At 42.6% G+C, this 17,478-nt stretch overlaps 1 protein-coding gene across 2 annotated transcripts in view; it reads right to left on the bottom strand.

Moving 5' to 3' along the window:
• Nucleotides 1–2,388: 2,388 nt before the first annotated feature.
• SRX (sulfiredoxin) overlaps nt 2,389–17,478 on the bottom strand; it is a 63,978-nt gene continuing 48,888 nt past the window's right edge. Inside the window, exons 3-5 of one of the 2 annotated variants that reach the window (XM_086786438.1) lie at nt 11,475–11,508; nt 2,689–2,782; nt 2,389–2,573 (exon numbers count right to left, since the gene is read on the bottom strand). In XM_086786438.1, coding sequence (XP_086642564.1) covers nt 2,558–2,573; nt 2,689–2,782; nt 11,475–11,508 — 144 coding nt within the window. In that variant the 3' untranslated portion in view covers nt 2,389–2,557. The remainder of the gene's footprint in view (nt 2,574–2,688; nt 2,783–11,474; nt 11,509–17,478) is intronic. The other variant, XM_086786439.1, reaches the window with a different exon arrangement.

Genomic DNA, 17,478 nt, shown 5'->3' with positions numbered 1-17,478 from the left:
AAGCGACCACACCTAGGAGGTAACCACCCTTTTGTTGATTGATAGAGAAGTGCTCCTAAACCAAATATCTTACCTTTTATATCTCCTTTAGTGTAAAGATCCTCTCTGGATTAAGCATGCCCATAGACCAATTATGCTTTTTGTAGATTCCCACTCACAAAATTCTAATGGTAAAAGAGTTGGGTTTTGGGGTGGGCACGGGTTTGCGTCCGGGGGGGGGGGGGGAAGAGGGGAATTTTATAGAAAACCCATTAAGCATATGCATGCAAGAATGTATCTCAAATACCCAATTTTTTATTTTTAACTATTTTGTAAGTATACATGTTTGGTTTTTAAATTTGAACCCCCCCCCAGGGAAATAAATTATACTCCTTGTGAATGGTTACATTACATTGAATACTTATACCCCTCTTGCATGTATATATGACATGTAAGCCTACGAATTAGAAAACTCCCCTTTGTGCACTTAGGTGCTATGTTACATATGTATAAAGTGATGATTTGGAGGGGCTACCCACCCTTTTGATTGATAAAGAAATGCTAGTAAAGAAAATATATTTACCTTTTATGTCTCCTTTAATGTAATAATCCTCTCTCACTTAAGCCCATGCCAATAATGCTTTTTGTAGCTCCCCCAAGTGACAAAATTCTAATGGTAAAAGAGTTCCCAAATAGGAAGACATAAATATCAACATATTTTTTCTAGTAGAGGTAACATAATTACTTGATCACTTTTGCAATGGTGGGAAGAGCTCAAGCTCTTTCTCCTTGTATACATATTATTATACATTGAAATATAGATTACCTAAAAAATAGATGTATTTTAAGACATCCAAGGCCCTTATAAGGCATTTAAGGAACCTTATTGGCAAGCCTTTTATTTGCCAATTGCAAGCGGTTAAGCTTTTAATTTTGAGCTTAATAATGCATTAAGCCTTGATTATTGCAAGCATGTGTTTAAGCCATGAATCAACACTACTAAGGCCAATGATTGAGTGCTCATTAGGCTATCTTAATGGCTTAATTAAGCAAGCTTTTAGTGCGCTAAATGTGTGAGGTTGCAAGTGTTAATAGAAACCTGTGCCATATTTAAAATGCTCCTATTTTTAATATTTTTAAGGCAATTATTCACCCCCCTTTTGTAAGTATAAATGTTTGGTTTTTGAATAACCCTATATAAACTTGCATACATAAATTACATTGAATAACTATTTGTTTGATCCCCTCTCACATGTATATGACATTTGGATAACTATTTGTTTAATCCCCTCTTACATGTATATGGCATGTAGTCTCCTAATTAGAAACCCCTCTTCGGACACTTAGGTGCTACACTACATATGTATAAAGTGACCACCCCAATGAATGAGCCAACTACCCTTCTAATTGATAGAGAATTGCTCATAAAGAATATATCTTTACATTTTATGTCTCCTTTAATGTAAAGATCCTCTCCCACTTAAACATGCCAGTAGACGAATAATATAAACCAAGTTATGCTTTTTGCACCTTCCCACTCACAAAAGTCTAATGGTAAAAGAGTAGAGCGTTACATCATAGAAAAATCTTACAATCCATGAATATGCACGATATAGAGAAGTTAGCTTGAGAATTCCTATTGTCATACCAAATCTTCTCCAAGTTCATATGTTTGCTTTGGGTTTTATATCACTTATCTAGCACATTTAAACGTGGTATTAAGCAAGGAATGACATGCAAGAAAGAAGGACTATCGACTTTAGAGAGCATGTCTACCAATTTGTGCAAGATATGGAATGACACACCATATCAAAGGTGATCTAGATATGCCTTGATTACAACAACTCAATATGCCATGTTTGACTATACGCAAAACGAATGTTGCACCCATCTCAAGCTAAGTATTTCCCATATGCAGTGACTTTCTCTTGAATAAGAGAAAAGAGTAAAATGTGCTATCATACTTGAACAGCAACAAAAATGTGAAGCACTATTTAATACTTCACATGTATGATTAGTTGAACCCACATCATCTGCATTGGGAGGCTCTTCTACTCAGGTAAGGACCCATGGGCATTGTGGCCCTTTCAAACTTATTTCCCCTCCATATTCCTACCTTCCTAAAGCATCATGGTTACTTTTTCCTGCCAGCATCCTTCCCGCTACCCTGTTTGGCCGCACGGGCATGAACAAGCATCCCAATGCCCATGCCTTTCCCATCAATGTCATTCAAAAATTGAGAACTATTGCAAAGAAATAAGACATTCAATAGTTATTTTGGCTAGATACCTTTTATGAAATGCTTCCATAAATGTGCAAAGAAGTGGTTGGATGTGACACGCAACAATTTACACGAGAGAATTCACAAGCTTTATACATACAATTCCATAAATGTGCAAAGAAGTGGTCGGACGTGAACATGACAATTTACATGAGATACTTCACAAACTTTATACATAAATTTGATTACAAATACACTTTTCATAAGCATGAAGTTAAGCTTTGCTACAAAGGAGCAGTGGTAGCAACTATTTTACAATAACATTGTGTCCACATTTAGAAACATAACATCCCCATCTCAACGCAAGTGATGCCTGTGCAAACACCGATTTTCGTGTCAAAGGAAAGGCATACAACAATATCACAATAGACTTGAGAACACATAAAATATAATAAAGCATAGAACTTGACACTCAAACATGTGAATACCTTAAAGTCTCTTTAGTCCCCCTGCGAATTTTGCACCGGATGGTGGGAAGCCCGAGGCGCTGATGGGCTTCAAACCGATGACAGCCAGAAAATCCTGCACCGATGGATGTAAATAGTGAACACGCACAATGTGCTGCAACGGTGCAACTGCCAACCCCTCTTAACTCAAACATGATATTGAAAGTTCATCATGTGTCCAGTGACAGGAAAAAACTGTCCTTAGTGTAATTTTCACCGCTCAAATTGGGAAAAACATTTTGATCACGAGCTTGACTCTCACCATTCTGGCCTTTTACCAGCTTTGATAAGTGTTTTAGGGGAAGCCCACACACAAAACGGAACCAGGGTGAGAACACAGATTTTCCACAGAAGAAGGGGATAAGCTGAAGGATAAAAGCATTGAAGCATGGGCACTTGAGCTTTTATGGGGTCCAGGTATAATTAAAACCTTTATGGGCACCCTGCATGGATATGTGGGCCAGTGTGTGGGCCCACAAGGACAGAAAAAGGCTAGGTGCCAACTATTATGAGGTGTTTTTATTGTCTGGACACTAAAAGAGGCCAACTCTTGTCATTTATAGAGTGGCTGGCCAAACAAAGCAAAAACTGGGATACTTTAAGCAAGCACAGCCACTTTTGGCAAAAACAAAAGCATATCTCATATTTTTAGGATGGCCGCCTACAGCTAAAAAGAGATGGGCTGAAGCGTTGAAAAGGAGGAGGAGGGGCAGCTCTTTGGGAGAGGTGCACAGGCCGGCAGCAGCTATTGTTCTACCTCTCTCTTCTTTAGCCTTAGAGCTGGCTGACAGTGTTGTGCACCCTGTTTTTGCTGCTTGCCTACAGACAGCAGGCTGACAGCAGTGAGTATTTCTCTCTCTTGTTTGACTGGTTGCTGCAGAGGTGCAGGCCGTATAGCAGCACTCCTCATGAGGAGCAGGCCGTGCAGCAGCAGCACTGCTTTCTCTTTTTCTGGCCGCCCTCAAGCTGGTCGTACAGCAACATGTTCTCTCCCTATTGACCAACAGTATAGTTGGTCGTACAGTAGTGTGTTCTCTCTCTGCTGGTTGCTCTTTATGGTGGTTTGTACGGGCTGACTACACAGTTTTCTTCTCTCCTGTGCTCAAAACAGGCTTTCAACAGTGGGCTATTTTGGAGCAGAGTTGGGGATTGTTTGGGACTGATCTGTGGCTTTGATTTGGCCTCTCTTTTGTGAAGAGAGCTTTGTGGAAAGCTACCCAGGATATATGTGGAAAATCTGGTGCAGATTGCACCCTCACCTTGGATTCTTTTTGTAAAAAGCTTCTACATAATAAAGAAGTAGCTACGGGGGGCTAGCTGTTCTGGCTCAGTGCACTGTCTATATAAATATTATGTGCCTTTCTGCAGTTATATTCTATCTACACTTAAAAGTGTTTCTCTTCTAGTCTGGGTCCTATTGGGTTACAGTGGTATCAAAGCATAGGCTTTCTTGGAAGCGATGGAGTTGGCTTTATGTGCCCGTGTTAGCACTCTTTCCATATGGATATTGTGGATTATATAATCAAGCTATATGGAGACATATCTTAGGATATCTTATGGATATGGTGAGGAGATATTTCTTTTGGCTTCATGAAGAACTTGGAAGAGAAAAGCTAGGTATACTTTGAGTTTTGCAAAGTTGATGCTTTTTGGCAATTTATTGTAAGTGTTTTTTTATATAGTGAAGATGTATTTTTATTAATAATCAGAAAAGAGTACATATAAACTGTGGGATAGTCTTCTCAAACAATCAAGACAAGAACTACCCACAGAAACTGCTCAATCCAAAATCCCCTTAGTGAGTAGTTTCATTGTATCTGACTCCGGTCTGTTTATACTCATCAGACTAGCAATGTTAGCTTTCACTAAACAAATAACTTTCTTAGGATCTACACTTTGCAGAACGGTAAGGGGAAACGAGAGAGAAAGAGAGAGGGAAAAGTAAGTAGCCTTGCTGCCTTGCCTTGGAAAGTGGGAAACAAAGACCAGAGTGTACCATATCTCCCACACGCATGTAAATCTTGCAAATCCAAAAAGGCTATTACTCTCCTCTGCTGGACTAATCTTTTTACCCAAAACCCAATGGGACCATGTACATTGCAGCCCAAAAATGTTCCCCCCCCCATTTAGAGAGCTGTGTCCAAAAGGATCTTAATGCTGGGCAATCCCAAAAGGCATGCTTGAAATCCTCGATGGCTGTTTTGCATCTTGGGTATATCCCTGAGGCCATATTTTTGATCATCAGCTTACAGCCTAGCGGAAGAGTCCCAACCATGATTCTCCACAAAAAAGTATGAGCATGTGTTGGCACTTTGGATCCCCAAATTCTTTTGCATTTGGATTCCCAGCATTTGTCCCGGCCAAGCTACTTTCCATATTGTATTGAAATGTTTAAAATCTCTCTTCTCTTGCATTAACATCTGATAAAACTTGGCAGTTGATTCCCGACCGAGGGAGAGTCCATCTGTCCACCCCCAATCTTTGATCCACCTTTCCGTAAGCTTAGAAGTAGTGATAGTTAGCGTCTTGAGCTTACCAATAATTACATGCAAATGATTCTTATCAAATCTTGAGAGACTATACATGACAGATAGCTGATCATCATCTCTCCACCCCAGAAGAGGACCATCCCAGAAATCCTCAATCTGTTTATTCCTTTGTTGTTGAGTCTTTTGCTCACTTTGGGCTCAATGAGGGCTAATGGAGGGAAAAAAACTGGGGACCACCAAGCATTATACATGAATAATGAATTTCCCGTGATTCTGGGAGATCCCTGCCATTGAATGAGGAGAATTATCCTCTTCCATTTCTTAATCAGATTTTCAGCAAAGGGCATATTTTTAAAGACAAGAGGAGCATGGGAAAAAATCTTATCCATCCAAGAGAGTGTCCTCCATTTGCCTTGCCAACTCACAGTCATATTTAGAGAAAGCTGTTTAAGTATCCTAGTCCAAGGTTGACTCTACTGTAGAAAGGAGGTTAAAATTTTAGGCATTCTCGCCATTGCATGTGTTTCCATGTCTAGGATGCCAATTCCCCCATCCTTCTTGGGTTTACACACCTTTTGCCATGCCAAGAAGGAACATGGTCTCTTGCCTTGCTTATTCTTCCATAGAAAAGCTTTAGCATAGCTTAAAGCTCTCTTCCAGAGGCATGCTGTAAAATCTATACAAGGAGTAAAGAAGTGAAAGCATGCCAATAACACCATGTTTACTATTACTACCCTTGAATGAAAGGGAAGAAATACGTTGTCCCAAGCTCTAAATTTGGCTATGAATTTGTCCATAAGCTAGTCCGCTATGTCTTCACCTGAAACATCCACTCCCATGGGACATCCCAAATGTTTAAAGATCTGGCCTTTGTTCACAACTTGGCATCCCCATCTGGTTACATCAAAGGATTCATCCTCGGTTAAACTGATTAACCTTGACTTGTGAATGTTACATTTGGAGCCAGAAGCATCTGCAAAGACTTGTACAATTGCCAAATCCCTTCTAACATTATCATTGGATGCATCCAAGAAGAGAAGTGAGTCATTAGCAAAGCATTGAATCACCATCTACAGTTCATCATTCACTTGTAGACCTTTTATTTGATTGTCAGCAGCTGCCAACTCAAGAGCTAGAATCAAAGGATGAGAAATTACAGCAAATAACAATGGAGCAAGAGGGCAGCCCTCTCTGACCGATCTTTTAAGGTTGAATGAGCCAACCACAAAGCCATTGAGCATAAGACTTGACTTAGCACCAAAGCTGAGCACATAAATAATGTTTGAGATTAAGGGTCCAAAACCCAACTTGGCAAGCACTCTGCGAAGAAATGACCAATGGACTCTGTCGTATGCTTTCTCTAGGTCCAGTTGCAGCATGATGCAATTTTGCTGCTTCTTCTCTGCCAGCTCTTTCCCTAATAGGGCTGCATATATGTTGTCCATTATGGATCTCCCCTTAATAAAGCCATGTTGTCTGGGGGAAATCACCTTTTGCAATAATGGAGTCATTCTCATTGCAGCTATGATTTTATACAAGACTGTAAGCATGGTGATTAGCCTCCAATGTGAAAAACATTCGCAGGCCACCTGTTTAGGAATCACTTTGATTAGCCCTTCCTTCACACTACTCTCCAATTGTTGATGCTTGAAGGCCTTATTCACAATGAAGGTGACTGGAACCTTGAGATATGACCAAAACTCGAGGAAAAACTCCATAGTAAGGCCATCCTAGCCAGGAGATTTATCCTTCCCCATTACTTACAAAGCATTCAAGCATTCATCTTCCTGGATGTTTCTCTCAATCCATTTGGCTTGGTCCAACTCCACTGCTTGAGAGATAATGTCCAGAAGCCAATTTTCAGCAAAGAATCTTTCCGTGGACTCATCCTCCTTCAGGCTTAGAGTATCCCCAAGGAATGCGGTCTAGGCCACAACCAATTCCTTGGGGTCTGAGATCATTTTACCATTGCTATCTCTAGCCTTGGAGATGTATTCTCTATCCATCTTCTCTTTGAGAGCTTTGAAGAAGAATTTCGAAGGGGTTTGAGCTTGACCAAAGTTGACAATAATCTCCCTTTTTGAGCTCTCCTATTTTCTATCTCCTCCCACATACTTTTACATTTGATAAAATCTCTCAACTCTGCTTGTGACAGCTGCTTGTGACAGGGGTTTGGACTGTCTAATCAAAATCAAAGCATCCCATTCCTCCTGCAGTGCTTCTTGTTCTTTTCTTCTCTTTGTTGCCATGTCCTTTCCCACTTTTCTGACTAAGCATTGCATCTCTCCCACAAATTTAACCCATGCCTGGGCATCGTGATAAGCCCTTACTTCCAACCTTGCAATTGCAGCTCTAGTTCCATCCACAAAGGCATCTTCCCTGATGAGAGAATTATTTACAATGAGTTTCCTCTTATGAAAAGGCAATCTATCCTCAGCCCAACAATTATTGCTCTCCCAAACCCACCTTAGGGGAAAGTGATCAGAAGAAGTGGTTGCGTGGTCAACCCATGCCTTAAAGGTGTGAGGGATCCATTCTGCATCCTTGTTGAAATAAACTCTGTCAATCCTGGAAGAGCTAGAAATATACTGCAAGCTGAAATATGTATGTCCCGGTGTAGAACTCCAATCCCCAAGGTCCCAAGCATTCACCAGCCTCTTTTGCATAATAAACTCTTCCCATTCGGTTTTCTCCGAACCCATAACTACATTGTTAGACCCTAACCGATCCCTCTGTCTGACCACCATGTTAAAGTCCCCAGCCATGATCCATGCTTTCTGATTGTCAAGACCACAAATCCATTCCCACATCTCCTTTCTTTCTTTAGATAAGTGTGCTCCGTACACATTAATCAGCTAGAATTGTTCATCTCCCTTGGACACTTCAATAACCAAGATTCTGCCCGAGGGATGGTTAGCTATCATTGTGGGGTTCCATGAGCAGGGTAGGGCACAGAAGAGAAGGATATACTGCTGCTTTGTGGACTTCCGCAAAGCCTTCGATACCGTACCACGTGCCAGGCTTATGCACAGATTGCATGACATTGAGGTACCCGAGGATATGCAGTGGGGGATATATGCTTTGTATGAGTCTGTGTGACAGGCAGAGTCCGAGCTCCAGGCAGACTATCTGATAGGGTGACCAGCACGATAGGGGTGAAGCAGGGATGCGCGCTATCGCCCACCCTCTTTGGACTGTACATTGATGCGGTCTCTGATTATGTAGATAGATTGGGAGGCCCACGGGCATGCCTGGCAGGGGTGCTGATACCCATCTTGTTATATGGTGATGATATTGTTCTAATCTCAGACTCTTTGGAGGGATTACAGAGACACCTAGATGCATTACAGGCTTTCTGTGCGGATAGAGATCTGACAGTGAACCTTGGGAAAACCAAGGTTATGGTGTTTAACACCACACAGGCATGGGTGATGAGATCAGAGCCTCAGTTCACTTTCCGAGGGGAGCCGGTCGAGTACGTCAGGTCATATGTCTACTTGGGAGTTACTTTCACAGGACCGCGTTTCTCCCTGAAGGAGGCAGCAGCAGCTAGATTAGCTCGAGGGCATGCAGCCTTGGGGGCAATTGAGAGGAAGTGTTCACATATACAGTTTCACGCCACGCACCAAATTGTGGCTATTTGATACGCTTGTCACACCGACCCTCCTGTACGGAGCTCCAATTTGGGGACCCAGTATACATCACAGATCTCAGAAAGGGACAGATGAGGGATGGAGGGAAATGGAGAGACCACTGATTATGATGATTGCCCGCATGATTCGGAGCAAATCATCAGTACCACATGAGATTGTTCGGGCTGAGCTGGGTGCCCCACCAGTAGTAACCGAGGCCCTATTCCAGGCAGTTACCTTTTTACAGCGGCTATGGGAGCTCCCTCAGCAGAGGTACTCCCGATTGGCATTGACCTCATCCATACAGTTGGCAAAGGATGGAGATACTCATTGTTGGTATGCTCAGATGAGATCATGGTTTGACCTACATGGTTTGTGGATAGAGGCACTACCACCCTTTCAGTACAGTCTGGATTGTCCATTTTTGGATCTCACCCGCTTAGAGCAAAACCGTGTGATCAGGATGGATATCATCACAGTGGACACAGAGAGGACATGGACTAGCCCACTTGAGTCCTTGGGCACGAAAATGGCTCATTACAAGAGCCATTTTCTACACCTCTCACCGGATGATTTTATCACCCGCCCGGCGTACATGGATGTACACCTCTCACATGGGATACGTTGTGCCATTGGACAGATCTGGACCTCATCACACCAGCTGCGGATTGAGACAGGGTGATATGTGCATCAGATTGTGGATGACCGCATTTGTCAGCTATGCTACTAGGAGGTAGAGACAAAGGAACACTACATTTGCCGATGTACAGTCTATTATGAGATCCGAGGGAGATATCACTGCCTCTTCCGAGAGGGTTTTGGGCCGTTACGCAGGGTCATGGAGTTTGAGGATTAGAGATGCCTGGGATTGTTTCTACTTGAGCTCAGGAGACACAGAGAGACCCTCTTGGCAGACAGGAGGCCGAGCCATGATGTACCTAGACAGAGGACCCTAACAGATTTCTTCGGCACCAGCACCAGCACCAGCAGCAACCCAGCCCACACACCTCCTGATACCTCCTCCATTGGGCCATCAGGGCACCGACCACGCTCCCAGGGAGTCACCATTGATAGAGCAGTTATCTTATGTCGTGCTTGTCGGCAACGCCCACCAGGATCCCGACCACGGCATCCTCACCATCGCCAAATCAGAGCCACTATTGCTCGGCATCGGAGGTGCCTACCTCGCTTCTACGACCTCTCCATTCTAGACAACCCCATGGCGGAGATACTTGATCTAAGGAAAGGGCAACACTTCAACTGATCAGCATACATGGATCTACCTGATATACATTTTTCAATATTTTCCAGTATTTTCTACTCAGTATCATCTCGAAGTCTTACAGTTCTGTTCTTATAACTGTAGGACAATCAGTTTATTGTAATTTTTAGTCTCATTTAGTTGTTCTCTTTGATGAGACACCAACTTCAAATGTACTCTCAGTTTTGGTCTCATAGGCCACTATGGCCTCTTAGAGACGTTAATATATCATTTCATTTCATTTCATCTCTCTCTCTCTCTCTCTCTCTCTCTCTCTCTCGACAAATGGAGATGAGGTGCACTACATGCTTAGCTGCCTAGCCTACTATGAGATACGAGGGGGTTTGGTCTACTCGCAGAGGTGATGCAGTTTGATGATCAGAGATGGTTGGGCATGTACTTACTGGAGCTCAAACACCATAGGGATGCATTACTGAGACTGCATACCAAGAGGCAGACCTGACAAGATACGTCCCAGAGGGCCATTACAGATTTCTTCAGTCATGCATCCACATCAGAGCCCAACCCCCACACTAGTAGTCTGGTCCTCCGCCATAGAGGAGTCCTCAATGATAGAGCTCAATCTATTTTGCGGGCTGACCCAAAGCATCACGACCCTCCACCAGACAGATGCGGATCCAAGAAGTTCTTCGATGCCAAATGCTCTCTTGGCCGTCAGATCGATATTGGCTGAGGATATCATGGCTAGTTTCTCCCGTACAGGGCCACATGCTGACATCAGATTTATGGTCAAGGTGTTGGTCTTAACACATAGACCTACTTACATGAGAAAAAATACATTTATATTCATCAAATAGGTGGGATGCCCAGTGGCATGAGCAACAATACATTGCAATAATCTTGCTAAAGAGGTGGATCATTTGATGTAGGCAGGAAGGCAAAAGACAAAGATTGCACATTTAGCAGCAGCAATGTTCCATAATGTGCAGGCAAGAGGTTCCATAAATATGTTGTCTTCCACTCTGTAACTTTTGCTAGAGTGTCAGATCCCATTTGGACTGCTCTCTCCAGCATCAGTTCTGGCCTCCACTACTATAGTATCTACTACTGATAGTCCTTTTTCCTTTTCTTTCATTATTTTTTCCATGGCTCAGTATATTCATGGTATCATTGTATCACTTATGGTCTCATAGACCCTTTGGGTCTTTTGTAGATGTTAATATTACTTTCTTTATTTCTTTCCCTCTCTCTCTCAATAGAGCATAGTATTTCCATCATAAGCCCACCTTCATTTGCTAGGGAGGATTTCAGTCCTTTTTAAAACACAGATGCGAAGGTCTTAGTGAGGCGTTTCTTCCACTTGTGTTAGTTCGAGCAAGTGACAGGGGGAAAACATATAATCAAAAAGACTGTTCAGAAAATTACCATAGTAGATCCCATCAACTTCAAGAACATCTATCTGCATACATCCAACACATTTAGTTTACTAAACTTGTACTTTGAATAACATCTTGTCAATTATATGTTTAGCTACAAATATTGATTGCAGCCATTTCACATGTACAAATCCTTGGCTATTCATCACAGCCACAAAGATGACCATTCATGTTCCCACCGTATGAGAATTCAACCAAAACAAATGGTAACCCACATTGAAGATAAAGAGTGAAATATGTGTACAAAGAAAGATCGTAAATTTAAGAACAGATGTCTATGAGTTGCTATGAATGGAGATAATTCTATTGTATTAACGTTTACAAAATGAGTAAATTTTTAACCTTATCTTGAAAAATCCTCAAATGCATGTGCGAGGCCATCAACGGCTTGATTACCCCCCAAGCTGAGATTATCCATTCCATTTGGGAGATCCACCCTCTGAGGCCGTTTTGAGTGCTTGACCGGTGAGTTGGAGCACATGCAGCAGCAACCGTGCTTGGACCTCCGAACCCTTCCTATCCAGGGAAAACAGAGGAGTTTCTTGGCACTACAGGCCCCAGTGTGGCTTTTCACTCCGCCACCAGTCGTAGCTTCCCTCTGGTAGCGCGGCCAGCCAAGGAGGAAGCCCCCCTTCCTTATCTCATATGTATATCGGGATTGCTTTCTAGCAGTGTTATATTCAGTCACATGGCTGGTTTTTATTTATAACTAATAGAAGAATCTTTCTTTTGAGGGGGGAGGTCAAATTTGAAAACTATTACACAAAGTCACAAGAAATGTTTCCTCTATTTTATTGTTTCGTCTTTATGGACTTTTTAAGAAAATTGAGATGGAGACAAGAAGAGAGTGAAGGAGAAGAATAAGTTTTTTTTTTTTTTTAAATGAAAAAAAATCTTAAATTTGGGCAAAATGGTGACTCGTTTGGGAGTGTTTCGGTTCAATTCAAAATGTTTCGTCCATTTCATCTGTTTCGTGTTTCCTAGGGACAACATATTTTCATGTGACTATGCTTCTTGGCCTATTCACATTTGGCGTTCTTGCTAGGGAGATAACACCAAAAAGGCTGGGGAATTATGTGCCAAATTGGTGGGAGAGAGGCTAAAGTTGTAGAGAAACACCAATCAAAAATTCAAAAGCACTAGTGGAACAACAGCAGAGGGATCAAGAATGGAGAGTCCTTTTGTAAGTTTGAACAAGGTCAAAAACATTTCTAGGTAAAGTCTCTTACTATCAAAATTTCTCTCCAAAATCAAAAGAATTCCAAGTAGAACTGCAGAATATGGTTAGGAATAGAATACTATGGTCAGTTTGAGATCAACAAGCTTATGATCGTAGGGAGCCAAGTCCACGAATAAGTGGAAGACTGACGAGATTAAGAAGCACGTGTCATGAGAAAGAAATTAAGTAAAAGATCAAGAGAAGAAAGAACTTTAAAGCCAGATACTAGAGAGAAAGCAAGAAAGTAGTTAGAGGTGAGGCAGGAAATGATGAAAGAAGCGACAAGGAAGAAAGAGATCCTTTGTAGGAAAGTAGGTCTTGGTGAAGATGTACCAGATGAACTGACCAAGAACCTACTTGGTAAAGACCAATAAAGTCATCACACAGGGGAGACAGTGGAAGAATGCCAAGCCACTATTGACCAATTCAGTCAAGAAGATGCATCACGCACAGATGGTGCCAACAGTCTAGGACCGATCCATCTGCAAACCAAAGCCTACAGACACAGGTACCTTGCGGAATGTTTCAGCTATGCATGTACCAAAACTGACCTTCAAGGTAAAACTCAAATATACCTTCCTTTTTTAGGAAATAAGTAAAAAAGTTCAACCATTTCAAAGTTGGGCTAGGTTGAAGCAAATGCTGTTGGAAATAAGTGCTCACTAGGAGTACTTTTAGTCTTGGTCATCTCAGTGTATGCCACGTGGCACTCAGGGACTTATCCCATATGCACTCATGCTCAGCTCTTGTACTTTCACCTATATATTGTGGGTGTCACATCAATGAAAGTATCAATCTTGTGTCTTGTCTACACTCATCTCAAGGTAACTCTTTGTCTTTCATTTGTGTTCTTGTTTCATTTCAGTTTGCTCTTGCTTTCATATTTCCTACATGGTATCAGAGCTGGTTTATCCTGGCTCCCCTCATCTTTGCCCTTGTTTCCTATGAGCGACTGCCCCTCTTCTTGCTGCAGTCATTTGGTTCATAACAGGCCGCCGCCTTTACTGTTGGCCGCCGCCTAGCTGGGAGCTGCCTCACGTTTTTTTTAATTTCACCATTTCTATATGTTCGCTTCAGCTTCTGTCCTCTAGTATTGCACATGCAGCTCGTCATATCAGTAAGCAACCCGCCGGCCTGAATTTTTCTGTCCGCCCACTTTCCTGCTGTCCACCCTGTTCAGACTCATACAGCCCGCCGTACTGTTCTCCTTTGGCTGCCTTCTTCATCGACTCAAGGGTGCGCATTATCTAGAAGAAGCTGCAAATCGACTTTCCTCCAACGAGCTATTTGCTGCATTCAGTTCTGCCATCGCTTCCTCTTGAAGAGTCTACAAGGTACTGTGCATTGTCTCCTTCAGTTCGCTGGTCAATCCTTTTCTTATCCTCATATCTGTAAACTGCTAGTTCCTCATGCTTCGATGGGCTGTCACATGCTATGGCCCTGACAAGTGGTGAGAGAGCCGGCTTCTAAAAACAGTTTGGATCTCTTCTCTCATTTATTTCTGCAATCTTGTAAGGGAATAGACACTGCCCTTGCATTTTAGCAAGAGGTAAGACCTTCCCACATGGCCTCTTCTACTCATTCTCTCATGTCTATCGACAAATTCAATGGGTCCAACTTTCATACTTGGCAAATCAAAATCAAGTGCCATCTTATGAAAGAAAGTCTTTGGGACGTTGTTCACCATGCTGCTCCCAAAGATTCCGACATTGAGCAAGTTATCACTTATGCTCCTACTGCCAAGAATGACAAAGCTTATGCTATCATCTTGCTCGGTCTTGGAGATGATTACATTCATCACATCTCCGACATACAGTCTGCTTCTCGAGCATGGATCACTTTGGATACCCTTTTTGGACCCCGCTCTAAAAACTCTAAGATTGCACTTATGATCTCATTCTTTGATCTATATATGCAGGAGGGAGCTACTATAGCCTCTCATGTCAATTATTTTCGCAGTCTTATGGTTCAGTTTGCATCAGTGAAGTCCCCCATCTCCGAAGATATTGCTATTGCTGTGCTTCTCAAAAGCTTACTTGACACCTATGCTACTCTTGTCACTACCTTCAAGTATCACAATAATCCTACTCTTGAAGGTATCATCAATGCTCTCCAAGAAGAGGAAAGAACAAAACAACAAAAGGTAACTGACACTGCATTTTTAGCAAAGAAAGGAGGTTCTAAGGTAAGAAAGCCTTGCACCCATTGTGGAAAAACTAATCATATGGAGAAGGACTGCTTCAAGGCTCATCCATGCACCATTTGTGGCCGTGATAATCACCGGGAGAAGGACTGCTACTCTAAAACCTCTACATCAGCCCCTGCATCTACCTCACCCCATGTTGCTACAGCATCTACATCAGCAGATCTTGCTGTTCATTCCTATGATGAGGAGTGGGCTTTCTGATTACTTCATCTTTCTTGTCTACCACTTTGACCACCGATGATGTAGGTCAAGGGGTTCTATGTCTTACTCATTCTACTTTAGGACCTCTCTCTTGTCCCTACTCCAGAGGCAGAGATTGCCCTTGAGGAGGGGATGTCTTCAAGGTCCATCTGTTTGTCTACAGTCAGTCTTCTGTCTATCTAGTCTTGTCTATCTGTCTATCTATTGTCTGTCTATCTGTCTATCAATCTGACTGTGTCTTGTTTTAGATCCATCTTGTCCCTACCCTTGTGGACCCATATGAGGATATCACTTGAGGAGGGGTGTCTCAGGATCTTTTGTCTCTCAATCCTTGTCTAGTCTCTCTGTCTTGGTCTTATCTTTTGTCATAGTTTTGTCTTTTTGTCTTCCTCCTAGTGTCCACTTAAGGAGGGTGTTGGAAATAAGTGCTCACTAGGAGTACTTTTAGTCTTGGTCATCTCAGTGTATGCCACGTGGCACTCAGGGACTTATCCCATATGCACTCATGCTCAGCTCTTGTACTTTCACCTATATATTGTGGGTGTCACATCAATGAAAGTATCAATCTTGTGTCTTGTCTACACTCATCTCAAGGTAACTCTTTGTCTTTCATTTGTGTTCTTGTTTCATTTCAGTTTGCTCTTGCTTTCATATTTCCTACAAATGCATGAGGAAGAACTAGTACATATTTTTTTTCCAACAAAAGATTGTTCTATTAGTCAAAAGAAATCATATGCATAAAGCAAACTAAAACCCTTTGGAGAGGCAAAAAGAACTGTGAAAAAACAAAACACCCATGTGAGGGTGGCCACTACAATGGTGGTGGGGGAGGGAATAGCCACACTCAGAGCCTGTAGTGCTAGATTACATTGTTATGTTGGCTATGGCAAGTGGATAGCTTAGACAGCCATAGCCATGGCTTGTTAGGGAAACCCTACCCTAACCTATCGTGGGAAGTTTCCTATCCGCCGAGCTCGAGCTAGGCTCAAGAGCTCCACTGTAGCCGCTCGTCACCGCCATCCTCCCGCACTCGTTGTCACCCCGAGGTGGTTGCTCTAATCCAATAGGTGATGCAACCTCTCTCGCAAAGATCATGTGGGATCTCCACAGAAGATAATCGCGTTGGTAGCCCTAATCACTCAAGCAAGAGGGAGAAAGGAAGCAAGAGGGAACGAGTGATTAGCACTAATCACTCCCAAACCATAACCCTAAGCACACCACACATGCTAGATTAGAGTTGTAAGAGAGAGGGAGAGAGAGAACACTCCACTTCTATTGCACAAATGGGAGAATCCGTTACAACCAAGAGAAATTGGCTTTTATAGTTCCAAGCCTTTTTCCACTAGGCCGCCCGGGAGTAAGTGACCTAGGGTGCCCAAAACATAGTTACAAGACTTTTCTCTATGGTTTGGCCAACTAACCAAGATCCTCTTGTCTGTCCTTCGAAGCTCAATACTTGGGAGTGTCTTTAGGACGTTTCCCTCATCAAATGATGGATATATAGTACATGCGCCCATTACATAAGTGTGCGGACATAGTTGTTGTAGGAATGTATTAACCAATATGTGGTTAACATACTCCCCTTCCTAAAGTCGATCGCGCCCTCGTGATCGGTAAAAGGTTCTCGAGGCACGCTAGGAAGTCCCACACCTGGTTGGTTCTCCTGTCTCTCTGGAAATGAGAGGGGGTAGGGGATGGAAAGAAGTTAGTGGAGTACTGGAGATTAAGTATCCAGCTAGTCGTATGGGCTCTTATGAGTTTACTTTTTTGTATGTACCCAGTAGTACTCTTTATTTTGTTTTTGGTGTTTTCCTTTTTTGTCGCCTTTGCGGCAGGACATCCTCATTAGAGGAGTCAGAGTAGTTGAATGAGGAGACTAGCACGGAATACTTAATGACCAGTATCCAAGTGGTAGGTGGTATGAGGAAGGAAGAGTTAGTAAAATAATGGTGTTAGTAAGCAAGTGGCGAGGGGGGAATTCTGGAGGGACAAGGAGGCAACTCTCATGGTGACTGCTTGTGCTCCGAGATGTTGGATGTTGATGGTGATGTACATGAAGCTCTAGCATCTTTGTCAAGACACCGTGATGGGTATCTTGGCTCCCATGGATGAGGAGGTGTTGGATTTTGCTGTTCTCTCTTTTTCTTTTGGTACTTTGTCTTCTTCTGTCATTGAAGCTCTGGGATCCTGTGTTAATAGGAGTGGTAGTTGATGGCGAGGATCCATAGGTGTTGAGCCGAATATGGGTCGGATGGATTAGGCATGAAGCACAATTATGGGGGTGAAGCGAGGGTGATTAAGAAGATCCAAGCAATGGATCGTGCCATTGACTAGGCTTGCGTCCACCATGGTCTCCCCATCCAAAGA

The sequence above is a fragment of the Cibotium barometz genome, chromosome 49, assembly GCF_041138505.1.
Source record: "Cibotium barometz isolate CiBa-2024 chromosome 49, ASM4113850v1, whole genome shotgun sequence".
Classification (NCBI taxonomy): Eukaryota; Viridiplantae; Streptophyta; class Polypodiopsida; order Cyatheales; family Cibotiaceae; genus Cibotium; species Cibotium barometz.
The sequence above is the reverse complement of the archived record's forward strand: the minus strand, read 5'-3'. Positions and strand labels throughout refer to the sequence as shown.